This window comes from Syngnathoides biaculeatus, chromosome 8 (assembly GCF_019802595.1).
Source record: "Syngnathoides biaculeatus isolate LvHL_M chromosome 8, ASM1980259v1, whole genome shotgun sequence".
NCBI classification, from domain to species: domain Eukaryota; kingdom Metazoa; phylum Chordata; class Actinopteri; order Syngnathiformes; family Syngnathidae; genus Syngnathoides; species Syngnathoides biaculeatus.
Window position 1 is genome coordinate 4,236,071 of NC_084647.1, and position 27,765 is coordinate 4,263,835.

General features: G+C 38.7%; 1 protein-coding gene across 1 annotated transcript; it reads right to left on the minus strand.

Annotated features, from left to right (window-relative positions):
* Positions 1–259: 259 nt before the first annotated feature.
* On the minus strand, positions 260–19,784 carry LOC133504471 (alpha-2-macroglobulin-like). The gene is made up of 36 exons (XM_061826719.1): positions 19,597–19,784; positions 19,339–19,519; positions 18,579–18,738; positions 17,839–17,891; positions 17,323–17,343; positions 14,603–14,768; positions 14,442–14,526; positions 14,230–14,365; positions 13,486–13,603; positions 13,278–13,387; positions 13,029–13,196; positions 12,175–12,399; positions 11,473–11,536; positions 11,234–11,379; positions 11,023–11,172; positions 10,074–10,211; positions 9,919–10,009; positions 9,711–9,846; positions 8,528–8,753; positions 7,662–7,788; positions 7,097–7,218; positions 6,980–7,031; positions 6,160–6,243; positions 5,498–5,674; positions 4,484–4,559; positions 4,164–4,320; positions 4,022–4,096; positions 3,428–3,590; positions 3,169–3,356; positions 2,794–3,006; positions 2,319–2,443; positions 1,620–1,710; positions 1,484–1,552; positions 1,294–1,399; positions 510–551; positions 260–431 (listed from the first exon to the last, which is right to left on the minus strand). The coding sequence occupies exons 1-36, from the start codon at positions 19,680–19,682 to the stop codon at positions 427–429; spliced, it is 4,332 nt and encodes a 1,443-aa protein (XP_061682703.1). The 5' UTR covers positions 19,683–19,784; the 3' UTR covers positions 260–426.
* Between the last annotated feature and the right edge of the window lie 7,981 nt (positions 19,785–27,765).

The window sequence follows — 27,765 nt, forward strand, 5'->3', positions numbered from 1 at the left end:
GTAAGCCTCTGGTTAAAATTTTGAGTAATCAGTTGCTTGTTGAATCCTGTGAGCCAACCATCTTCAAACTGGTAGCAATTGTCCCAATTAAATCCAACAAGGAGATTTGAAGGCAAATAAATTTTACATTTACCTTCCAGTATTCTGAAATAGCCCAGCTTTTATCATGTCCAATGGAAAATTCTATTAAACCGCTGCTATAGCTTTGCGCTATGGGTCATTTATATAATTTATAAAAAAAAAAAGAAAAAGGCCTCAGTTGCACAATTGGTGGACTTTATTTCATCTGTTCTTCAAATCTATACATTTAAAGTTGAGAAACTGGATTTCATAGTCAACTTCAGCAGATAGAGTTCTATAAACTGGATCAAAACAGGTGTCAGCGAACAGCAAAAAATCTGTGATGACCTCAACACCGGATGCGCTTCAAGCTGCAAAAAACATTTACACATTTGAGAAAATGAGCCAAGTCTTAGATAGTACGAAAAAGTTCATTTCGTTTCTGTTACCTGTCTTACAATCAAAGTTGTAACTCGTCTCAGCCTGGTCACCTAAGGAATAAGACAATTTTAGCATAGCCTTAAAAACAGTCAAAGTCCAGAATATGTAGAAAGGGAAGGCAGACCCTCATTCTCTTGTGAAATGTGGAAGAAATTACAAGAGTATATTCCATGTAAGTTCAGTCTACAGTGACTAATGGCTGTGATTTCCTGTTGAAATACATGTGCAAAGCTGGAGGTGCCTCAGACTGGGCAATTCCTCACAATACAGATGTAACCAATTTGTTAAATTAATTCACTTCTACAGGAGGTGCTCTTGTAAATTGACACCCCATGCTTTAAGACAATTGTAATATCCACTTATCTTACATAGGTTAATACATCATTTGTTCATCACAAAACTGGATAGGATTCTACCGCCCAAAAAAAAAAAAAAAAAAAAAAGTTTTAAAACTTAACATTTTACAGTTATGATTTAAAAATTGTAATTCATCTGAATCGTTCTACTTGTTAATTTGAATAGATTGAAGAAATTGCAATGCCCTACATGCTCAAATGTGTGAAAACATACAAATTTGCAAAAAGGTCTGGCTAACAAATTTCATGACAAGGTACTTTCTTTAGATTATACATTAAAAATGTGCCCGAATCAGCATCAATTAACTATCACCAAGTCAAACTGTTCAACTGTCCAGTGTGTAATTTAAAAAAAAAAAAAAAAAAAAAAAAAAAAAAAAAAAAAAAAAAAAGTCAAGCAGGTAAGTTTGAGACAGGATTACGAAGACTGATTTACTTGGCTGGTAGTAATCATAGATCTTGACCACAGCTGGTTTTAGGTCCTGAACTGGAATTTCCTGTATCAGCTCCAGGTTGTGGTTTATTGGTATGTCCTTAGGTAACTGAGAAAAAGGAATATGAACTCAAAATGGGTTAAAAAAAAAAAAAAAAAAAAGCAAGTCTGAAGCTTAGCACTCATTCCTCACCTCCTCCAAATACACAAGCACTCTATCTTCTTTCTGTTCAACATGATCAACCAGCAAAGCACCTTTAAGCTGTGGAGGTGGTGAGATGGTCAAAAAAAATAAAAAAAATAAAAAAAATATTGCTACAATTACTCACTTTCTGGAAAGACTTTGGGTCTACGTGGAACCCAGACAGCAAATTGATTTCCAGGATCACCATGTTAGTTGTGGTTTTCTCACCACTGTATCTGTAGAACCATTTAAGACAAAAAAAAAAAAAAAAGAAATGCCTGGAGATTCTTAAAGCAGACCAAAGTGGTGTTGACAAGTCATAAGTGTCTGAAAAGACTTTACAAAATCAGATTGGTAATACTCCCTCAGGTTAAAAACCTCCTGCCCGGGCAAGAAGGTTTATTAGCTTAACATGATGAATTTCAATATTTCAACAATTTGCCACTCAAAATATTGGCAATGATCGAGCAAACTTTTTTTTTTAAAACCAAAGTTTGAAATGGATGATTGTCTGATAAATGCAAGCAGAAATGTTTTTTTTTTTTAAAGGAAATGCTAGATCAAACCTACCAATTATGTGTTGCCATATTGGACTTCATAGTCTATCATCAAGACCAAGAGAATCAAATAAGGTATAGACCTCGGTATTACACTATACCCTATAATTCACCAACTTTAAACATACACAAGTTTGTATTTAGCTAAATTCAGGATTTTTGTAATTAAATACTTTGACTTAATTTCCTGGATAACTGATTTAAGGATTCCAGCCCCCAATTCATTGTGTCGACTGTTGTCATGTATAGTTTTCCCATTGAGTATGTCACATGGAGTTAATATTCACAGAGATTTCAGCTTCAAGGTGAGTGTAGGTCTCCTGGACAGGCTGGTGCAGTTAGTCTCAGTCTGAACTGTGACACTGAGAGTAGTGACCTCAGTGGGTGTAGGGATGTTGTAGAGAAGAGTCAACTGGAAGATGAGTTGTTAGAGAAGGAAAAAAAAAAAAATTACACAAAAAACCCATGCAACCTGACAAGGCACAAAGGTCTTCCATTTAAAAGTATGCTTAGCTGTGCATTTGTGAGGAAAGACAAAATTTACCATTGAGGTAAAATCTAAATGCATTTTCAAAGTGTACTTTCAGTAATGAAGTACATTTAATAGAATACTACAGTGAAGTACTGTTTTTCTATTACATAGTTGATTGTGACCATGTGTTAAATGCAAGTAGGAAAGGTTTAGTGGATTGTAAAAATCAAAATTCTGCACTGCTGTGACTCTATACCCAGTAATCAAGAATACCATAAGTTTTCACTGACCTGCACTGAAGCACATGCAGACCCCTTCACCTCCACATTGTACGTCCCCTTTACATCCTTCAGCACCTCTTCCTGGTAGAGCAGTTTGTTATTCTGGTCGATGCTAAACATCTTCTGGCCACTGGGAGATGATACGGTCACTGTGCTGGAACCCGCTGGACTGAATACCAGTGTGGAGTAAAGAGAAAGAGCCTGAAGGGCCACCACTGTGTCCTGTAAATCGAACACGTTTTAATATTGCATACAGAGATGGGTCTGATCAGCATGTAAATATGCATGACCTAGAATAGCAGATTGTATTTTGTCACTTGCTGACATTTTTAGGTCACTATCCACTATAGTCCAGGCCAGTCCTTCTGTTCTTGGTGTGGATACCTGAGTAGAAGCAAAGCCTCCATAATAGTTCTGTTGGGTTGTCAGCCATCTGACAATGCCACCAGCGTAACCCAGGTCTTCAGCAGTGGGAAAGCTTCCAAGTTGGGCCAGGAGCACATAGGAGGAGATCTCCACAGACAGAGATTGTGAGGTCTCTGATGACTTCTGGGACCAGTGAATGAAACCATCTGAAGAAGGAAACCCACACAGAGTACATAAATAAGCGTTAATTTGAGAGTGGTTGCTGAAGATAATCCACCTTGTTGTATTTTAATGCTGTCCAAATGCTGCAGAAGCAGAGCGCGAGTCTCCTTATCTTCAGCCAAGGTAAAGACGTAAGCCAGAAGAGCTGTTGTGTAAGTGTTGCTATGGTCATTGATTGACTCCTTCAAGCAAGATAAGCTCCGGGTCACGGTGGCATCCTGTAAGAGATAAAGTTAGATACTTACAGTTAAAGACCTGGAGACTACAGTTAAATGGTCGATTGACCTTTAAATTTTACCCTTAAGTGGGGGCATGTTTTTTTTATACCATGTGCTTTGTATGAGTGGTAAATGACAAACAGATGTATGCATTTAGCATTCATCCAAAGATTGCCCAACTGTCAACTGAAATGTGGCCTTTTGAAATTCATTACTACATATAGGACATGGATGGAATTAGGAGTGGCATGGGTGATTGCATTTCTAATATCTGGTCCACATCCATACCACTAATGTACTTCACTGTAGTGCCATCTGCATGGGTATGCTTGTGGAAGGTGAACTGAAGCCCTTGCTAGGCTATGATTAGTTGAATTCTTCCCAGAATTGAGCGTAATGTGAAATTTAAAGTAATTTTACTAAAGTCTCACATTAACTGATCTACCCATCTCCAAAAAGGCAGCAGTGATGTAAGCACTCAGAGTCACTTCATCTGAAACACCACCCTGGAGAGAGGAAACAGTCAGTCATTCATTACTTCAGACAAACTTCAGAGATTAAAAGTCAACACACCTTCATTCCGTTATTAAAAAGTTTTCCTGAAATTTGGAAGCAACCATTTTCTTTTTGCTTGCTTTCCAGCCAAGTCTCAGAAGCTTCAATATTGGAAGGGTCAATGTAAATAAAAGACTTTGCTTTGGCAAACGATCTCATCACAAAAGCGGTCAACCTGATGGAGAAATAAAAATTTAAGTGACATATTGAACTTTTAAAAAGTCCTATATAGTGTGAGGTTGAAGGCAAGTAATTAAATTTAGTGCAATTACACATTTACGATGAGTCATGTTACTGTGCAATTCTAACATACAGTAAAGCATTGTTCACATTCTCACCAAGTATTTGCCACACCAGTTCCAAAAGTGCTATAGCCACCACTGGTATGCATATAGTTAAGTTGTCTCTGGTAGCCTGGGTAATAAGAAAAACATGCTTAATAGCCAACAGGACACAGACAAACACTTCTTGTGATGACTGAAAAATTCACATTTGACATCACAATTGATACTGTGCTTGATTTGGTAGCAAATTTAAATTCAAAGCAAAAACAGCTAGAATGCAATCTGTTAAGCTCTTAATTTTTTTTGTCATTCCTTGAGCAGCTGGCATAGTGAGGTCTGTGACATTGTCATTAACCTTCCATACATGTATACAATGTTGCTCTTTTAGGTGTGGGAAAGTTCAATTAAAAAAAAAAAAATTACATGAAACAACCCTTTGTCAGTCTACTGTAAATGTGTTTTGTGAGGACAGTGTATAAGCATTTGTCACATAAGTAAAGGGTTTCACTGCAAGTATTGATGCACTGTAATTAAACTACACTAAAGATGCAACATTAGCAGTGGGTGAGGTTGTTCAACTCCTTTGAGCCATTTAAGTCTCAATACATAAAAGCTAAACAGATTTACAGTATATAACATGTCGTCATTTGATTACTTCTAGGCATACAACTGTTGTACCCACTCTTGGAACAAGTTTTAATTGCCTTTTGTTCCTTTATAGAAAGATGAAGCAGAGTTTCATGATCCCAGAAAAAAATTGTACAGTTTGTCCAGGAATTGTTAAAATTAGGTAATGCTTAAGGCAGGTCATTTGTAGAGCATAATGTGCCTGCTGCCGTATTGCTTTTGAAGCAGTGACTTTATATTTTCCAAATAAACTACTAAGTCAATGCGCACACTATTTCACCTTACTTGTGTCAAAGTGGTAAAATCAATGACACTTAATTCTGAATAAAAATTGGCTTCTGCTCATCTAAATTCCCTAGAGGGCAGTATTATGATTAGCGATTGTCAAGAATCAGGAATGACGGATAATGTCAGACCAATACAAGAGTATCTTTGACTCACCACTGGTCAGGAAATTGAGTGCGTTTTTCTCGATGGCTGGGGTCAGCTGCTCTGTATCTTTAAGGTACTGTAGGATATAAATATTTGGGGCGAACAGCACCATGTTCTGTTCTCCACAGCCATAGGGCATCCTCAACAGGCCATCAATGTTCTTCAAAGCCCGGCCTAAAATGTCACCTGCAGAAAACCCATTTAGGATTGCAGCTATGGCTAATATGTGCCAAGTTAAATACATTTTTTTTTAAAGCCAATCATTGAATTAATAGAATTTTGAGGAAAAAAAAAAATACTGTCATAGGTTTTTGGGCAGGGGTGGAAATCCTACAGCACTTTCTACCCAGTTTTGCACATCCCTCAGTGTAAAACCTATCACAGGGCTTTGGAGGTCCCACTCCATGTATGAACATTCTTTCATCACGAATAAACTTTAGGTAATGCCTTAATTACTGTATAACTACTATTTACAAAATCACACAAAATTGTGCTCATAAATTATCATTGAATATTTCCAAAGAAAATCTGTTTTGCCCCTTTGAAATCATATGTACAAACAATTGCTTTCTGAAGAAAACCTTGTATCAACATACTGCACTATGTGGCAAAGGCTTGGGTATAACTTAATATGAATTACTATTGTGATTAAAAAAAAAATTAAAGTTTACCCAGGACAGATATTAGACCACGTGCTGAGCCGTCAATCACATTCTCAGGGAGCATTATTTCAGTTTCCTCCTTCAGACTCCCTCCTGTTGTGCAATGAAGAATTTAGTTTAGAGAATAAAATCAGGTTAGATTCAAACGAAATACCAGCAACTTAAAAACAAAAATTTTCATAATGCCAAACACTATACAGATTGAGCCTTTAGTAAAATGCGCTCAACTCAAAAGTATTTGACTAGTGAAGCCAATCGCTTTAATTTTGAGTTCGATTTAAAACCTTTATTGCTGTTCAGCATGTACTTATCTGGATCTGACAACTTTGCAATCAAATAGAAGTACCAAATTTTTAGCTGGGCAAAAAGTACACCTAAAGACAGTTCAAACAATGTTCTAAATCACTTGCTGGCATTACCTGCATCAAGCTTAAAATTGAACCAAGATCAAACTGGCACCATTTTGGGGAATGTTGGGGTGGTTATGCCTCAAACTACAATGAAAGTTGAAATTCTCAGGTATTAACCTGAAATTCTGTAGTGTATGTAAAAGGACATGTGGGCAAGGAGGAGGAATAAGTCACTACACTTTTAGGTCAGATGAAAATTGGGTTTCACACAAAAAGGTTACCTTTTAAGTTATAAATAGCCGTAGAAGCTGATGTCAAATATTTTGAGTCAGTTTTCAGCAAAATTGTCACTGTTCCAATGCTTTTGGAGCAGAATGTAGATTAATTTCACTCCCCAAATTGCGTGCCTATTTCCAAATTCAAAAGGGATTTTCAAGTTCTTAAAATTTAGAGCAATGGTTGATAAAATTTAAACATACCTTGAGGGCAGAACAGCCAATTGTGAGTCTTGGTCATCTCTGTTCCCTCAGCCTAAGAAGAAAACAAGTTAGAGTCTACAATCTCAGGTTTGGAAGTGGCGGGGAGGCACTACTGACCTTGACAATGAGAGGTCGTGTGACCACATCAATACGGCCTCTTTCTGGAACACTCACAATCTCATTATCACAAGAAGCATGGGACGGCAGAGCCTCAGCAGTCACAGTCACATTGACAACCCCTAAAATGGTCCACAGATTGTATATGAAATAGTCACTCAATACTGCAAGTTAGGCTTTACACAAATCAGGATTTTTGGGGCCCATCAACGTAGGAGGGGGGGGGGGGGGAGTGGAGCAATGAGTATGTAAATGACTTGTTCATTTACAGAATATACATGTACTTAAATGACCAAAAATGTATTTGTGCAGCTTGTTATGCCAGTGAGGCATAGTGACAGAACAAATGAATGTCTTATCAAATGGCACCAAGTACAGATTGTGATTAATCTACTTGGTGCGTTTTTTCCCAATTGTAAAGTATGTGCCTTGGCTCAAAGTCTTTTGCAGATCCAATCAGTGAATGACAAAGCCAAATGCGCATAAAATGCCAACACCGATCAGATTGATATAAAGTCTACTGTAAACCTTTTCTGATAAATTCTGTCTAACAAGAGAGCTGCACCTAATGTTGAGGGGGCCATCGCCCATCTGAAGGTCTTGCGCTCATTGCCACAAAGGCAGGTACTGTACTGGTCACCAGAAAATGGGGTGAGTGTGTAATCCAAGGAAGGAGCTGGAGTCACACTGACCTAGCAACAAAGAACAAATCAAATAAGTGGAAAACAACTTGACAAGGCATTGTTGAAACTCTTTGAGCAGTTGCATTAAAAAAAATAAAAAATAATCCCAATGATCCTAGGAACTAAAATTGAGGATATGTCCTAGGTGAGAAACCAGCCAGTAAGACCAATGCCCTCTTGTGATGCTGAAAAGCCAAATTCACCTAAACCAGACAGGTCAGTCACTCACTCTTGAGCGAAGTGTATAGTATAGTTTTCATTGGGAACAGAGGACAAGTGCAGTTTAGTGTGCTGGGGCCTTTTAGCGGTCAAACACCACATGTATTGAGTGGAATTGCTTTCAACCATGCTCAGAGAATGGGGTACGAAAGGCCCAGATTCAGGCTGTTGGATTCCTGCAAAACCAGAGTTTGACGGCAGTAGTTGAGATTTTTTTTTCCCCCTCATGAAGGGAAGGTCCACCATGGCTACCCTTTGAGACAGATAATTCACAACATTTATGGACAGAATTCAAGACAGTTGAGGGGGTTTGCTTTAGTATCAATCTCTGCCTTTCACAATATTGTTAAGCACCAGACGATATGACTGGACAGCATGAAGTCTTAGCCACTCTGCTTGGTCTGTCACCAGTTAAAAAAGACATGCACTTGGCAAAAGCTGTACATGTGAACAGATACAATGGGACAGCAATAACAGAAATTCTTAGTTATTCTAGGCTGAACAAATAGCCAATGGGATAAGTTTATACCATGATGCATTTGGACAGGAAGTTGAATGTGGTGGCTTTCAAAACAAAGTGTTCCCCACGTTTGATGGAGTAAGGAACAGTCAGTTCAAGGAAGAAAGGCTGGAAGACTGTTAACTTTTGACGTGGGGCCAAGCCAAAACCTTGTGAGGACAGACAGAAAGCCTCAGTCTCCCACGTGGTGATGGTGTCAGGAGCCGTTAGGGACACATCCTTCATGCCAGAATTTCTGGAGGGGAGGGGAAGAAAAAAAAAAAAAAAAGTGAGTAGTAACGCCAACAAGTGCAAACTAAATTGTCAAACCAAAAATCTGAAACATTTAAGAGTTGAACCTAAAACATTGTGCTTAATGCTTTGACCTTTTAGGGCACTTTCCAGACAGCTGTGATAATTGTTTTTTTTTTTTTATTAACCTTTACCCAGTCTTATTTGTTTTCCCAAAAATGTAATGTGTCCGGTGCAGGTCAAAGAAAGCCAAATATCCATATATGAGTTCCAAGAGCCCGTTTTACAGACTCTACCTAATCCATGACGACTTTAGGTTGCGCTCAGCTACATTAGAATCAGTTTAAATGCCCAAGTATGTAACAAGGAATTTGTCGCTGGCAGTCAGTGGCACCCTGGTATGACATTCGTGTGAAGTACAGACAACTAATAGGGAACTATCCTTTATAAGAGTCAGTTGTGCAAACATGAAAGTATTCCAGCATTTAGAGTGTTCATCCCCCAATAATTATGTTCCATTTTTACAGAGTGCCCTGACCAGTTTGTGGTTCAAATTTCTTAGCCACTTATCCTCACAAGGGTCACAGGAAGTGCTGGAGCCTATCCCATAATTCAATGGGTAGGAGGCGGGGTACACCCTGAACTGGTTGCCAGCCAATCGCAGGGCACATAGACACAGCTGCACTCACAATTATATTTTGGGGCAATTTAGAGTGTCCAATTAATGTTGCATGGTTTTTGGGATGTGGGAGGAAACCGGAGTGCATGGAGAAAATTTACGCATGCACGGGTAGAACAAGCAAACTCCTCACAGGCGGGGCCCTGATTGTACCTGGGACCTCAGAACTGTGAGGCCATCACTTTCCAGCTGAGCCACTAGTGCAATGAAAATTGGGCAAAGGGTGCAGTTTAAAGTGGCAAGCAAGAAGATTCAGGGTTATCACTTGTGACAAAGGCATACCCGACTTCTACCAGGTCCCACAGCCAAGTCTCTGGAAAGAAATTGCGAATGGTTTGAATTGGAGCAGCAGGTCTCAAAGCACCAACAGCAGAAGGAGCTGCCATTGCATCTACAGTTTCATATCTTAAAGCAATACCTGGAAGTGGAAAGAATTCCATCATTAAGATGCAGATTTGATGCAAGAAAATATTCAGTGTAGATCACTCACCATAGGGACTGTGATGGTACTCTCTACCCAGATATTTCAGGCAAGATGGTACTCTGATATACAAATTTGTTGCCATCTTGAGTCCATTACGCTAGAAAACCCAACAAGAGTAACTAAATTGATCACTTTTGTGCAGAATTTTGTGATAAAAGTACCTGGAAAACTGTATGAGGATCATCGATGTCAGGCCCAGGCCATACAGATCTTTTAGGTCTGACATGTAAACATTCTACTGAGTCTTCAACTTTGTATGGAATATATGTTGCTCTGGTGACAGGGAGCAACCCAAATATCTGGTGTGGAGGGAGAAGATAGTTTGAGTTTAGAAATTACAATGTGCCAAAGCTCATTTTACATCTTAAATGCAGAGAATGTCATACAAGGTGCTTTTTAACTGCAGCAGTAAGGGAAACTAGAAAATAAGGAGCATGATAACATGACCAGGTGTTGATTAAAATCATTTCAGAGATTGTATACATTTAAAAAAAAAAAAAAAAAAAAAAAAACTCCATCTAACATTTCAGAAACCAAAAGACAGCTCTTGAGTCAAGGATCACTATTTACAGCTTACGAAATTGTATCTTATGCAAAAGGAGATATTTTTCATAACTTTTGACATTTGGAGAAGTCAAGGAAACATCCCTTATGTTAAACTGATTGATAGTTTCAAATTCACATTGGGGGTGTCACAATACTGTGAAAGAGTAGTGCTTGTTCTGATAAAACTGCTACTCCAAATAGCTTTTGCCCAGACAAGCAGCATCATAATACAGCAGTTTTTGCCTTTTACATGAAGACACATTGTCCTTTGCATGATTTTTAACACTGCAGTCATACTATTCTGAGGAAACATGTCATCACAAAATACTTTGAGACATTGCTTCTACACAGAGTTGGAGCAGTCTTGGGCTGAGGGGGCAAATTACAAAAGGCCTGTTCCACCTTTGATAGGATGAATGCCAGCCTGAGGGACTCTGTCCCCCTTTTCATTTTAATAATCTGAATACCTTGGACAAAATAGGTCATGTGGAAGGATTTGAAATTATATATCTCAAGGTGAGTTTTTAAAAATGCATGAACACCCCATATAAAAAGTGTAGTTACCTTATCTGCATTTAAGGTCTTTCCAGACTCTTTAATGAGGACACTCTGGTCAACAGCGCTCACCCCACAAAGAGAGTTTGGCTGGGTTGTCACTTGCAAAGTAGTTTGTTCGCCTGGGACTGCTGAAGATGGACAAAACTCCATAGAGACCTGCCGCACACCAAAACAATCTTCACAACTGGACTATCTGGAGTAGTTCAAGTTCCCTTACTTTGTTACTGAAGCATTTTTCAGTGGTGAAGTGTGCACTGTTGGCAACCACTGTTGCACTTGGAAGCACAGCATATGCAACTATCTGGACCTCTGGTGCCATGTCTGTAGAAACGTTTAACTGGAAAGTCACCTCTCCTTCAGTCACTAAACAGTTAAGGGAAATTTTGATTTGTAACAGCAAGTTGAAAGGCAATTATGAAGTTTTCGGCTTCTCAACTCAGTGCAATGTCAGCATACCTGATTTATCTTCAACAGCAATCTGTTTAGCTCCTTGGAAAACAATGGCTCCTCTGGCTAGGACCTGAATTTAGGTGGATAAGGACATACTGTAAATGCATTTTGTACTGTAGAGGAAAAAGCCCAATAATTGGGAGGCTTCAGTTTTATTTTGCATGCTGTGTGTTTTGGGTGATTGGGCAGGACCGGCACAGAATGCAACATTAAATACTGTTTTCCCTCCATTTATATGCAGTTAGCATAGTTTACTGCGGCAGTGATGACTAGCTTGGGGGTGGGAGGGGGGAAGAAAAAAAAAAAAAAAAAAAAAGTTCATAAATTCTGGTTAGAAGAAATTAAAAACTGATACACCATCTGTAATTGAAGCCACTTCACTGCTAGTGTTATATTATCCCCCGTAATTACAAGTACAATTTTCATAAACATTTATTTTGCAGCTCCCTCATAAAACCCAGCATTTGTTTTGAAGTCACATTACAAAAATGTTTCACACAAAAATGCAGTTACCCAGCAGACAACCTTTGGAGAGATAGTCTCCCAGAGAGGAATACTGGTTGCAGAAAAGTTAAGACCAAAACAGGCTAATATTTCACATTAAGATAAGTTTTTTGCTGCATGAGTGGATAGGGGCAAGCAAATTACAATACCTCATTTGCAGTCAAGACAGTGATACAATGTAGTTTCTTTAAAAACTCTACTCACTAGATATATAAGGTCAGCAAACCCCTGAGACTCTCCAACGACAGCATACTGGATGGTGATATCTTCATCTTTGTCACAAGGAATTGGCACATCCTTATTCTTCAACACAAGGTAGCTGGCAGTCTTTGTATCAAGAGAAGGTTTTTGAACACGGGAAACTCTGTGCTCGCCATTCTCATAGTATGGGATTCTATATCCATATTCCAGGTTTGTTGAGGCACTAACCTAATTCAGGTAAAACAATATCCTGGTTAGTTAAGCTTCACAACCATGTTTTGTGCTGTGGTTTATTACTGTTTAGGTTAGGGTTATTTATAAAAAAAAAAAAAGCTTTAGTGTGATGCCACGTCAGAATGACACTCAAGATCTGCGTTTGGTGGCTTTTCCAAATCCATGGTTACATTTTATTTACTTTAAACAAGTGCTACAGACAAAAAGGTAGTGTAATCGACTTTTTACCATACATCTGAAATTGTAGATGCGTCAGCGCAATGTAGCTGCCTGGCTTACAGACACGCCAACATGGTGAGGTCCTGATTAAAGGCAATCCATGGGCACTAAATTTAAGATGCAATTTGCATATTCAGTGAGATTTGAATTTTGGTGATGCCAAAACAAGATTTTCTAAATAAAGTGACTCATTGTAATTTTACACAATCATACACCTCAAATGCATCTTTGGAGTTTTTGCGGTCCACACACAGAATGCACCAACTGACTTATCTAGTTTAGTGTCCCTGCCAGCACAGATTCTAAAATTTGAGTAGTTGTATATTCAAAGTTTTGACATCATGGGCAGATTTTATTTACTTAAAAAAAAAAAAAAAAAAAAAAAAAAAAAACTTGTTACTTACATAAAGGTGAATGTCTGCTTTATGGTCCGGAGTGCTTAGTGAGAATTTAGCAAAGCCATCATGATCAGTTGTGAGGTTTTGTCGGAGACGTGGTGGCCACACGTCACCCTCCAGCAGGTACAAGTCCATGCTAGCAATAGGAGTATTATTGTAGTGAAGTGCTTTAACCTGTTGGAAGCAGAAAACACTTAGCTGATGGTCACTAGCACTAGTTTGCATATCTAGCGTTTTTTTTTTTTTTGCACATACTTTTCCCTCCAGTTTTGACGCTTCCTCATAAATCTTAGGAGTTTCTTCAAATGCCAGTGTTCCAATTACATATGAAATTTGTATCCTTTTGTATTGAAGGTGTGCAATACCTGTCCAATGTTAAAGATTTTTTTTATTTTTAATTCAACAATAAATCAGAATATATAGCTTGCAATTTGCCATTCAAGACAAAGATTTTAACACTTGCCTGTGCCTTCTTCTTCCATCTCAGCATTGACTTCCAGTTCATCTCGTACTGCCTTTTGGTCAATTTTTGTGAATGTGGACAACCTTGTGATGAATGTGACACAACCAGTCTTGTTTGTCTAAAGGGTACAATAACATTGATTTTTAATGTGCTTAATCCTAATGCTCAAATATATACACAAGTGTTAAATGTTAATTTTAAAGACTATATCCCTTTCCTGAGTCGCTTATCTTCACAAGGGTCATGGGAGTGCTGGAGCCTATCCCAGCTTTATTGGGAAAGAGGCGGGGTACACCCTGAACAGTTTTTGCCAGACAAATCGCAGGGGACAAAGACAGACAAAAGTCACACCTATGGGCAATTTAGTCTAACATGTTTCGAGATGTGGGCAGAAACCAGAGCGCCCAGAGAAAACTCACGCAGGCACAGGGAGAGCATGCAAACTCCACGCAGGTGGCGGCAGGATTTGAAGTCCTCAGAACTGTGCCGCCTCAAAATTTGGAGTTACATACGCAAACTTTTATAGTCATATGGTAAATGAAATAGTTCAGATTTTAAATGTACTGCACCAGCTGTAAAAATCTGCCAATATATTGACAAAAAAAAAAAAAAAAAAAAAAAAAAAAAAAAAAAAAAACATTTTGAACTATTGCACTTCCACAGGACTGGTGAAGTCAGAGAAGCAATATAATTTTATTAGAATAAACAGTGGCTTTAAACTTGTATAGCCGTTGCTAAATTTACCTTTTTTGTATCCTCGTAGCAAGGGGGAGAAACTACAGGGGCCTCATCTGGGTTGTCAGTGGAAAAAATATAAGAGTAGAGTGGTCGACACACTTTAAGTTTGGCACTACCAGGCACAGGCTGTCCATATGTGTACCTAATTTTTAAAAAAGGATCAAGCAACTTAGTGTGGTTTTTAACAAAAAATAAAAAAAGCTAGTAACTGTACTTACTTTGAACATACTTCAATGGTGAAGTCATCCGTTGCAATAGTCACTTCATCAGGGCCATTTATTTTCACGTCAAATTTGGGCAAAACTAAAGACAAATGATGGTTGCTGGTACAGTATGTTCATTTCATAATCAAAATGGGGGGGAAGAAAAATCTACATACCATACTTTTCTACCTTGAAGTTATGATATATTCTCATTTCGTCGATAGAAACAATAACTTCGTAGACTCCTTGACGTGCCTCAGAGTTCAAGGTGTAAGACAGCTGCAATATTTTACTGCTGGAGGTTTCATTGAGCCACTGTCCAATTCGGGTGTTGCTAGGATTCTGTAACAGATTGGTGAGGAGGGCGGGAGAAAGATATTCCATATCCTGTTGTGGTAAAAATACAGTTCCACTAACAGAGCCCAAAGACAACTCAATTTTACTAATTTTCAGGGCACTGCCTTATAAAAAGCTGAATTTAAATTTTACAAGTATACTCAAAATGTGCAATCTGTAGGCCATCGGTGGAGATTCAGCTAGTGTGGGTCGAAGACCGAGGAAACCGGATTCATTGTTAAGAAAAAGGAATGCACAGAGCCTACAACTGAGTGTAGGGACTATGACAGGAAAAGCTCAGGAGTTGGTTGGCATGATTAGGAGAAAGGTTGATATTCTGTGCATCCAAGAGAGCAGGTGGAAAGGTAGTAAGGCTAGAAATTTAGGAGCAGGGTTTAAATTATTTAACCACGGAGTAGATGGGGAAGAGAAATGGAGTATGGGTTATTTTAAAAAGAGCTAGCTAAGAATGTCTTGGAGGTTTAAAAAAAAAAAAAAAAAAAAAAAAAAAAAAAAAAAAAGTGTATCATATCGAGTGATGAGACTAAAATTTGAACTTGAGGGTGTTGTGTATAATGTGGTTAGCGGCTATGCCCCACAGGTAGGATGTGACCTCGAGTTGAATGAGAAATTCTGGAAGGTACTAGATGAAGTAGTTCTGAGCATCCCAGACAGCGAGAGAGTTGTGATTGGTGCAGATTGTAATGGACATATTGGTAAAGGAAACAGGGCGATGAAGTGATGGGTAAGTATGGCATCCAGGAAAGGAACTTTGAGGGACAGATTGTGGTGGACTTTGCAAGAAGGATGGAGACGGCTGTAGTGAACACTTTTCCAGAAGAGGGTTAGGGGAATAAAGTTGAGCCACACAATGAAGTTATGGGAAAGTAGTGGAGGCTAGACTCAGGACAGAAGTAAGTATCTGCGAGCAACAGTATGGTTTCATGCCTAGAAAGTACCACAGATGCATTTGCCTTGTGGATGCTTGTGGAAAAGTACAGAGACGGTCAGAAGGAGATACATTGTGTCTTTGTGGATCTAGAGAAAGCCTATGACAGAGTACCAAGAGAGGAACTGTGGTACTGCATGTGTATGTTAAAAATAGTACAGGACATGTATGATGGCAGCAGAACAATGGTGAGGTGTGCCTTACGTGTGACAGAAGAATTTAAAGTGGAGGTGGGACTGCATCAGGGATCAGCTCTTAGCCCCTTCCTGTTTGCAGTGGTAATGAATAGGCTGACAGATTAGGTTAGACTGGAATACTGTTGGACCATGATTTTCGCAGTGGAACAATTTGAAAGATGGAGACATGCACTGGAAAGGAATGAAGATTAGCTGGAGTAAAACAGAATATATGTGCGTGAATGAGAAAGGTGGAGGGGGACGAGTGAGGCTACAGGGAGAAGAGATAGTGAGGGTGGAGGACTTCAAATATTTAGGGTCAATCCAGAACAATGGCGAGTGTGGTAAGGAAGTGAAGAAACTGGTCCAAGCAGGTTGGAACAGCTGGCAAAAGGTGTCTGGTGTGTTATGTGACAGAAGAGTCTCTGCTAGGATGAAGGGCAAAGTTTACAAAACAGTGGTGAGGCCGGCCATGATGTATGGATTAGAGACTGTGGCACTGAAGAAACAGGAAGCAGAAATGAAGATGAGGTTCTTGCTCGGAGTGAGCAGGTTGGATAGGATTAGAAATTAGCTCATTAGAGGGACAGCCAAAGTTGGATGTTTTGGAGACAAGCTTCAAGAGAGCAGACTTCGATGGTTTGGACATGTTCAGAGGAGAGAGAGAGTGATTATATTGGTGGATGGAGCTGCCAGGCAAAAGAGCAGGTTTATGGATGTGGTTAGGGAAAATATGAGGGCAGTTGGAGTTAGAGGAAGATGAAGAAGATAGGCTAAGATGGCAAAAGATGACGCGCTGTGGCGATCCCTAACGGGACAAGCCGAAAAGACTCAAAATGTGCAACGGAATCTGTAACACTTAAACTAATAATTTTGAATATTATAAAGAGTCCTAAGGCACATCATTGTGACTCATTAAGCATATTCATTTGTAACCAAAAAAAAAAAAAAAGTAATCTTAATGGTAGTGGTTACTATACCACTTGCAGGAATTCCAAAAGTTTCTTCCCTCTTGTAATTTATTAAGTGCTTCAAAAGCTAATTTCCAATTCCACTAACATTCTGCCACACCCTGCTGGGCCGATCAGTATTGTGATAGACCAAATTGCATGACTTAATTTTAAACTGGATATACAGCACTCCTCACACCTTGAGCCACTGCAATAGATTATCATGCACCAACTGCATCCTTGCCCAAGTTATAAAAAAAAAAAAAAAAAAAAAAAATTGGGTTAGGAGACAAATTCCTTGTGGCACAACATACTTTGCCAATAAAGCAGATCCCGGTTTGTATGATAATTAAGGAGCTACAGTGTTAGCATAGTTCAGCATTTCTTTACAAGATTGCTGGCATTAGTATCTAAAATGTGTAATTGTGCCACAATAATGCTGCATGCAGTGAATGCAATGAAACTGCTCCAACATTAAGCCTTACCTGAATTTCAATGGTGTCATACTGGAAAAGAAAGAGTGCATTAGATTCAGCTTTACATTAAACGAAGTAGTGCAAATGTTCCAAACTCAGTTTAGCCTCCCGTTTTACCACGAGTAGAATATATGAAATTACAAAATGGGAACCCATGAAATCTAGCATTAAGAAAAGTCATACCAAATTAAAATCTATGCACAAAATGGACTATGGTGACTAATTTTAGCCCAATAATTGTATTGGATGATTTTATTCCATCTTCCAACATAAGTAAAAAGTAATAGAAGCAATGTTACCAATGTAATCAAATTATATCCATGCCTTAATCATAACTGAGGGCATATTAAGTGATTTAGAATTCCATGCTAGTCACTGTATATCAAATGTTCTGATTGCTAAGAAACTGTCAAAGGGTTTACTTAAGACACTTTAAAACAGTCACTGATTTAGTAGTACACATGCCTGATTGGTGGGGGCATAGTGGTTACCAGTCAGACAAAACTTAACTTGTCAAGCGCTTACCATTTGAAAGGCTGGTTTGAACTTTGTGTCCAGGGAAACGACTCTGAATTGCACTGAGGGAGGAACATAATGAGAACCTTAAATTTACATACGGCTAACGGGACAAGCCGAAAGGAAAAGACTCAAAATGTGCAAAGGAATCTGTAACACTTAAACTAATAATTTTGATTATAAAGAGAGCCCTAAGGTACATCATTGTGACTCAAGCGTATTTGTTTAAAAAAAAAAAAAAAAAAAAAAAGGTAGTGGTTAATATACCACTTGCAGGAATTCCAAAAGTTTCTTCCCTTTTATTCCACTAACATTGTGCCACACCCTGCTGGGCCGAACAGTATTGTGATAGACCAAATTGCATGACTTCAATTTACATGAGTGATTAACAGTTGTGGGGATAACTACAACTTTAAGCAGCTGATGTCCACCCTCTGGCAGCTTTCAGGAGCCAAAAAGTAATATTTCACTACAGTACTGTACATAAACCAAACTATCAAATGAAGACCTGTGCCAATGTTTTCTAATACTTCAAAAACCTGAGATGTGATTCATCAAACTTGGTATTTGAGTACTCTACATTTGTTAATGTGGCTGACATTTACAGATCTGTATGTAAACCAATCTTAACCTGAAACAGCAAAAAGACAAGTCAATTTTTTGCCATTGTCCGCATAAATGTTTTGTAAAACAGGAGAAAAAAAAAATGCACTTCCTTATTACAGACAATTTATAATCTGTTTAGTTACCAGTTTGTCCTGGGAGGTAGATGGGTTTGTCGGTTTGGATAAAAGTCATCATTTTGTACACTTTGATCATGACTTTTTTTACTTCTTTTGAGCAGAATGTTGCCCCTTGCACCCCCACAACCATAAGATGCACCTCCTCATTGCTTTCTGGAACAGGGACCTGGATTTTGGGAGGGGGGGGGTTAGAAGATTGTCAAGACTGGCCAACAAATGACACTTTACAATGAAAGGCATGGCAAAGTGCAAAATTTTTTTTCCACCCCCAATTTGGTTGACAAGTCATTGTGCTGAAATACCAGTATGTACAGTAGCTTCACCACAAAACCTTTTAAATACTCAAACTTGGGGAGGAAAAAAAAAAAAAAAAAGTTTCTCCCTCATTGTCATTTATTTGGATTCTGATTGGTACGCAGTTAAGTTATATTCGATGGTCTAAGGAATTCATTAAAGCAGGAGTCAACCTTTGAGGTTGATTACTACTTTGTGACCAGTGATTGCATAAAAGGGCTACATGACCAGTTTGCAGCAAACAGAGTCCATTATACATAATTTGCTTTAGTTTTTTTTAACATTGCATGCCATTTTGCAAATTTCAGTAATGTAACCAGGCGTTAATTTAAAATTTCTAACCCATGCTACTTTTAGATCATGCCCCTCAGGCACCTTGAGTGATCCTTGTGGGCAACAATGCACCCAATTGGTGACCCCCCCCCCCTGCATGAAAGCACAAGCTTCACTTTGTCATTATTATTAAACTGACCTTAAACTTGAGGCACTTGTGAAAGCTTTTGTTGGAGGTCTCTTTGAATAGCGTTTCGTTGTGCTCTTTAGAGACCAAAGAGACAGTCATGGTCAGAGTCTCATTGGGATGTAGCAGGCTTGCACAGAACTTTGTTTCAGATCCAGCTTCCAGAACTGCAGGAATTCCCACCAAGTAACTTCTACAGTCAAAACCAGACAACACATTTAAAAAAAAAAAAAAAATAAATAGAATCTGTGCAACACAAGGATAACTTACGGTTTTCCAACAGTCCAACCCACACACATCCAGCTCAAGATGACATAACATGTCAACCTCCAAGATAGATTTCTGACACCACCCATGACTGTCTGAGAAGATCCTCAGTGTCTGCATCTGCTAAATAGCCGCTGATAAAGATCCACCCCTGTGTTGCACACGAGCAGATTGCAAGCACCTCCTCCACACTAGAGTAAAGGAGAGAGAGGGGGGGGGGAAGGAGTCAGTTTCCTGCATTTATACTTTAACCCAGACTTGGGATTTACACCATGCAAAAATAAATTCTGCAGATACATTTGTGCATGATGGTGAGCTATTGCTACTCATTTTAAAATAGCAAAACTTTTGGGACGATAAAGCCTCAATAACAGTGATAATATGCAACATTACAATGCATGAAGATTAACTAGGCCACTGATCTGCATATATTGAGGGTAGGCAGAGATTTTAAAGTGACTAGATTTTCTGAGGGCTGGCTTCAATATTTGAAACACTGTCTAGTACTTCCTTCAAGAAAACATTTCAATTTTCACACTGGCCAGTCTAATCAAAGATCCAGATGGTGCCCATATACAGTTTAATTATATTTTTCATATATGTGTCACAAGGTACAAGATATTCTTCAAAAAGGAGGAAATCTGCAGGTTATCTTCCATTCCTTGTTAAAAAGAAAAAAAACCCTATACTTTCCTTTTTCAACATAGAGTATAACCAGATATGTTGATAGTTGTACCTCAAGTGCTAAACCTAGCCTGCCACAATTTTCCAAAGGGGGGAGAAAAAAAAAAAAAAAAAAAATTTAAAGTTAAAGCATGCCTCGACAAGCTTGCAATGCCATGTGGATTTAATTTATAAACTATAGAGAGATTGACATTTTGGTTGCCTAAATAAATTAAGATTAATAAGGGTTGTAGGTAGTACACTATTTTCACATTCACAGAAGAGTAACTCAAAATATTTTGGTAGCAGTTGGCCCATTGTTCTGTTATAGATTAGTAAAAGAATTCACACATTTCAGAATTTCTCCCAGTTAAAACAAAGGTAAAATTAAAAAAAAAAAAAAAAAAAAAAAAAAAAAAAAAAAAAAATTCAGGGGCCTTGTTGCCGAGCCACACAAAGGATCTCCCATAGTGAGTCCCAAGAGATCACAGGGATCTAGCTGAGCCCTCAAACTTGGATACCCCAGGACACAAAGTATTTTGGCACAGCATTGCAGTGTGAAGAGTAGACTTTGAAAAACCTGATTATAGTATGACCACACAAGCATGATACGGTAACTGATTACAATCCGTTTGCCGGCCATGGCATGCAGTTTGATTTTTTGTGTTATGGAAGTGTACCAACTACTTCAAATTGTTGGATAATGTACTCAGATATTAGAGGACACCGATTACCAGGCACCAACCTTCACACATTCCAACCCAAAACTGATAACTGGCCTCACTTTCCTCTTCAGAATCAAAACTGATATGAACGCCATTGTTGGGGCACATACTCCTACATAAAATAAATTCGCCAAATTACCATTCCGAGATATCACGCAAGCAGTGAGCAACTAAAACATTGCCCTTTACTTAGCGTGGGATGTTTCAGTTTGCTGTGCAAATAGCTCCAACCCAGACTGACCAGAAAAACAGAACAGATTTTAATAAACTCAATGTTAATTGTAAAACAGGTGATTCAGTTCCACAAGGGATAGAGATTTAAACCAAAAATGTTATTCCATGAAGTTTGGAACCGTTATTATACACTTTCTTCAGTACTGCAGGAGGTGGGGGAAGAGAAAATGATCAGGAATGAAAGCCCAAGGAGTAACCAGCAATCACAAGAAGCAGTATGCCAATTAATTGAAGTCCCAGATTGACACTTCAAATCCTACTTGCTGGTACAAAACAGAGCAGTACTAGTGAATCTCTTGTGCAATAACTGCTGACAGCACAGTCAACTAAGGCCTGTTTGACAACTTCAGAACACAGGTCAAAAAACTGTTTGAGGGCATCATAATTGCAACACTCAGGACAAACACTTGCTCTTCAGGGTAAAGAGTTCAGCCATGTCAACAGTGACACAGAACAAACTGCTTAGACTGGGGTAATTGGATTTTTAGTGTAGCGGTTCTTGAGTCATGTAAACAGCTTCAAAAAGGTTTAACAAATCTTTAACCATTGAGAGTCAAGTAACAGTACAAATTGACAACTACTTTTAAGTTTAAAAAAAAAAAAGGCCACAAATGGAAATTTGAGTTTGTTCCATGCCCATCATTAAACTATTGTCCTGTGAAGCCTTTTAAGATTAGGTCAAATTTAGTTATATAGCCTTGAACAGTTTGTATATCACTGTCCAAGGGGAGTGGTGTGCAAAACTGTAGTAATATCTGGGCAATCAACACTTGCCAACTGTGTGGGTGGAGTGGTGGATTGAGTCTAACATTCATAGGAAAGATCACCCCTCCCCCCAATGTTCGATCAGATTCTTTGAATGATGACACCCAGTTCAAGGGGGTATAAATTAAGTGAAGTATTTCCTATGGTAGCACCATCCATAGTCCAACTTCATAAAAACAAACATTTTCGGCTGATAGAGGAACACATTGATACCCTTATCAAAGAAGATTAATAACAGCTCCCACACACACAAAAAGTCCTGTACTCTGAGGTACACAGTGTTAAACTTCTCAACTAGAGCCCTAAAAAAATAAAACCCACTAAAAGCTTTACAAGAAGGAAAACTGTTGCCATGAGAAAAGGACAAAAAAAAAAAAAAGTTCTTGCAAGGCAAGGATGAAAAGAAGGGGCGGAAATTACTTCATAACTGAAGGGTCAAGCATCAAGTCTCAGTGCAGGCCAAAAACAGCATTTCTACCCACTGGAGACATGCTAGTCAACCAGGAGTGGTACAAGAATATACGGTATCCAGCAGTGCAAATTTAATTTCCTCATGGACTATTAAATTAACACTGTACCTTTCAAATAGTGTTGTAGTGGAATACCCTCGTTGGCCCACAAGCTGGTGCTGTCAAGCTCAAATTGGCAAGGATTTAACACGGCGGAGAGTAACATTTGCATACATTAAATAGATGCTGGTTTCGTATGTCACGCACTTTGAAAGAATAAAACAAAATAGCCTCGCAAATATACCCTTGTACTGATAGATCTCAGTCTGAGACTAATATGCACGCATGCGTTCTCTCCATGACAGGTAATACAATCAATTACACGTATAACAAAAATTCAGACTGTACGAGCTAATGTCTAACTTGTTTTCTTGAAAGTAGAAACCAAATTCTGCAGCAGAGAAGAAACAAAAGAAAAGGTTTACTTACCAGTTTTCAGGCAAGATGCTCATCGTAGCTGGATGTTTGGGTAAGTGCTTAAATATGCTACAGGTGTAACAGAGAACAGCTGTGCTAGATGAGCAACGACGTGTCCCAATTTGTCAGCAATTGGCTACTTTTGGTCAATGTCAACTATTACGAAACTTTATTGGCAACTTTGCCGTTGCTCTAATTTAAACTGAAACATAAATGTTTCATAATATGCAAAGAAATGTTTCAGGCTTTTAACAACTGTTTGATTGTGGCCAATTTCATTTTATTCATAGCCCTATGAAAGATTTGTTGACTTTCTTTTTAAATGAGATCAACAGTGGGACACACACAGGCTATGGTTGAATCTAAAAGTCTCATGTATCTTAGGGAAGGGGCGTCAAACTAATTTTTGTCAATTGTGAACCACTTTTTAGCTATGGTTTTCTGGCGTCAGAGGACAATTATGCCAGTAAAATCATATAAATACTAATTGCTTCATTTGATTGCATTGTACACAACAAATTAGTTGATAAGTAATATTGTAATTAGAAAAGAGATTGTTCCATTTCTGTAAATGGCGGCGTGGGGGGGGGGGTATTGGGCACCATAAACCTTGCAATATTTTAACATTATTTATAAAATATGATGATTTGAAATTTGAATCAGGGAGGTTAATGCATATTATTTGCTTTTGCAGACTACATTAAAAAAATTGGCAGACCAGATCTGGCCTGTGGGTTATGTGTTCACACCTGCAAGTTAAAATTAGAGTTTGCAGTTTTTTTTTAAAAGCTACTTCTTTTGATATTTGTTGAAAGTCTGTATGACCCGACAATAGAATATTATTTAAGTGATCTTACCAGGAAGAATAGCGAATAAATTAATACGAAAAATAAAAATTTTACCTCAAATACAGTATTTATTTTAATGATTCCATTTAAGATCACAATTAAATGGTTTCAAACCTTAGACTCATCAGTAATAAATTTTTATTGAAAAAAAAAAAGAAAAATATACACTCTTCAGATAAGCACACAGGAGAGAGGCCTAAATGCTCCAATTTTAAACATTATAATTTAGCTAACCAATAACAATATTTTATCAAATTATTGTATCACAATGAGGAGTAGGATCCTTGGGTAGTATTGGAGCAAATAGAACAACATTAAACTCTCAAAACTCCCGTTTATTTCCACTAGTCTTAAATGGCATAAATGTTTTGAGAAACCAACAATGCCATCCACCTTAATGGCTTGGTGGCAAAGCCTAGAATCTATCGGATCTCAGTTAGCTCCCAGTATATACTCCCCACTCTGGTTTAATTCATATTTTGAAATTAATAATACCCCTTTATTTTAGCAACTGGAAAGGAAACCCTGGAGCTCAGTGGTTAGGGCATTGGTTTGATAAAACAGGGGTTGTGGGTTCATATCCCACTGGGTCCTCCACTCCCTGAGAAGAGTTGCATCAGGAAGGGCATCCGGTGTAAGAATTGTGCCAAACAAATATGTGCATTCGTCTGAGATGACACGCTGTGATGACCCTGAAAGGGACAAGCCAAAAGAAACTCCTCCTCCCATTTTAACAACATGGAATTGTCCACCTTCAAAAACTACTGAACAGTAATGTTTTTAGGACACATGATGAGCTGTTCGAAAAATTCTGAATAACAGGCGGGAATTTTCTTCAATATAATAAAACAAAAGCAGCAATAAAAACAGAATACCAACACTTCAGAGTACTCTTGAACTGCTCGAGTTTGTCAAGCAAATAATAAAGCTTCTCCCATAATGTGAAAGGAATCTTTCAAGAGTTTATAAATCAATTTTATATACTAAATCAATCCACCTAATAATCACCCAATGTGAATACCATCTCTCCATGTCTGCCGACTGTAGCTGCTGGATACAGATATGTAACAATACATTTAGAATGACAAAAAAAATGCAAACCTACAGCTCGTAAAATATAAAGTACTCCATTGAGTACATTTTACTCAGCACATTATGCATAAAATTGGCTTTTCCCCATCGAATACTTGTGCGTGATCCACCCAAAACACCCCAGATACAAGACCTATTTTCATGCTACATGGAAATGCATACCAATTCAATGCTTCTGGACTCGGTTAAACAAAAACTCATATTTTGAACTTTACGATTCCGCTTTCCCCCAAACTGTGTATACTCGCCAACTTAAGCTTAATCAACCATCCTAATAAATATACAGAATAATTACTCGTCATGTTAACTATTGCCCATAAAAAAACTATTCTATTAAACTGGAAAAACAAACAGGCCATTAACATTAATCAGTGGCTGATTCAGTGGCCCTGTTCTCCTGTGGGTTGGGGTATGGAGAGTGACAATAGGTCCACTGCTTGGTAGCCAGTTGTCAGGGCGGCTCGGGGGTATGTCAGCGTATGTCGTGTCCTATCCACAGTTCACGGTTTCTGTCCATGATTGATTGGGTGAGGTCCATTGCCTCCATGTTGTGGACACAGCAATAATAGGACATTTTTATCAGTCTTTTTGCATTCACAATGGCTTGAATTCACTTGCATGTGTCCATAGGCACACACCACTGAGATTCTCCCATTGGCTGCGGGACTACTCACTTATTGGACAAATAACTCATGTATACTTAAAGTGCTAATGTATAACCCCGCTCACGTTCTCCTTCTACAGATTTCAATAATTCACTTAGTCCCACCACATTCCAGTTGTATAGCCGAGCTCATGGTTGTTGTCTTGCAGGCGTCTTCTCCTGTCCTTGTCCTGTCGTATCTTGTCCTGTTCTTTCACACAGGGTGTAGTGTTGCAGTCTCAATTAACATCCTTATTTGTTTCTTTGTTGTAGATATAGAATATATTTAGTTTTCTCATTCTGTTTACAGTTGGTGCTTTGTCTTTATTTATTTTTGTCTCGCTCACCCCTCCAGCAATTCTGATCTGTTCAACTGATTGATTCTGATCCACAATAAAACTTCAATTAAAATATGAAGGAAGCTCAAAAGCTCCACTGTGATATGGTAAAATTGTTCTGGCATAAAGGGGATGCAGATTCTGTATTCTGCTTGTTCTCATATCCGGACATGACACACACAAAAAAAAAAAAAGAAAAGAAAAAAGGAAAAATCACCCTTCTCTGGGTCTATCTAGTGCCTCAAATCTAATTTAAATTGCAATTTTAAAACTGGGGACAGCAGAACAGGAATAGCCAATCAGAGACTGTAGTCTTAATAGGTGTGACAAAATGTTCTGTCTTAACAACTAATTACGGAAACGCTTTTGACAAAGGTCCCTCAAAAAAATAAAATATGAGTACCAAAGTTTTCAACAGGAATGGACAGCCTTTGTGGAGAGGGAGGGTTCTGTTGTGTATCAAAATTCACAGATGGGGAGTATGCCAAAGCATTCGTATGTGAATATTCCCAATATACTGCACATTTTGACAACTTCGCATAAAGACAAGATAATCAAACGGATAAAAGACATGCCTTTGTCATAATGACAAATCAAATTGAATTATGTTCACGATTAATGGATGGAAGTCTCAACACCTGCATGAAGCTTCATCTAACGGCCTATGAAACGAACTATAAAACCATCAGCAAAACTGTGAAGCACCAGAATTCACATTAATGGTTTTGTCATCATTGTTTAGTGTTGAGCGCAGTGTCTTGTGGTTGGAGCTTTTGTAACAGTTCCTGGAGAACTTCTTATACTTAGCTTTATTCAGCCATGTTTATTTTCAGTGAAGAAAATAACGATCGCACTCGCGGTCTGCTTTGCTTCACAACCAATCTTCTTCTTTTTCTTGTCCCGTTAGGGGTCGCCACAGCATGTCATCTTTTTCCATTTAAGCCTATCGTGTGCATCCCCCTTTCTAACACCCAATGTCCTCTTGTCCTCCCTCACAACATCCACCAATCTTTTCTTTGGTCTTCCTCTTGCTCTTATGCCTGGCACCTCCATCCTCAGCACCCTTCTACCGATATACTCACTCTCTTGCCTCTGAACATGTCCAAACCATCGAAGTCTGCTCTCTCTCACCTTGTCTCCAAAACATCCAACTTTGGCTGTCCCTCTAATGAGCTCATTTCTAATCCTATCCAACCTGTTCACACCAAGCGAGAACCTCAACATCTTCATTTCTTCTACCTCAAGTTCTGCTTCCTGTTGTTTCTTCAGTGCCACCGTCTCTAATCCGTACATCATGGCCGGCCTCACCACTGTTTTATAAATTTTGCCCTTCATCCTGGCGGATACTCTTCTGGCACATAGAACACCAGACACCTTCCGCAAACTGTTCCACCCCGCTTGGACCCGTTGCTTCACTTCCCTACCACTCTCTCCTTTGCTCTGTATTGTTGACCCCTAGTATTTGAAGTCATCCACCTTCGCTATCTCTTCTCCTTGGAGCTTCACTCTTCCTCCTCCGCCTCTCTCATTCACGCACATATATTCTGTTTTACGACGGCTAATCTTCATTCCTATCCTTTCCAGTAAGTATCCCCATCTTTCTAACTGCTCCCTGCTGTTCCCTGCTTTCACTGCAGATCGCAATATCATCTGCGAACATCATGGTCCAAGGGGAATCCAGTCTAACCTCATCTGTCATCTTATCCATTACTACCGCAAACAGGAAGTGGCTCAGCGCAGAACCCTGATGCAGTCCCACCTCTCCCTTAAATTCTTCTGACACACCTATGGCACAGCTCACTGCTGTTCTGCTACCTTCATACATATCCTGTACAATTCTAACATATTTCTCCGCCACACCAGACTTGCGCATGCAGTACCATAGTTCCTCTCTTGGTACTCTGTCATGGGCTTTCTCTAGGTCTACAAAGATACAAT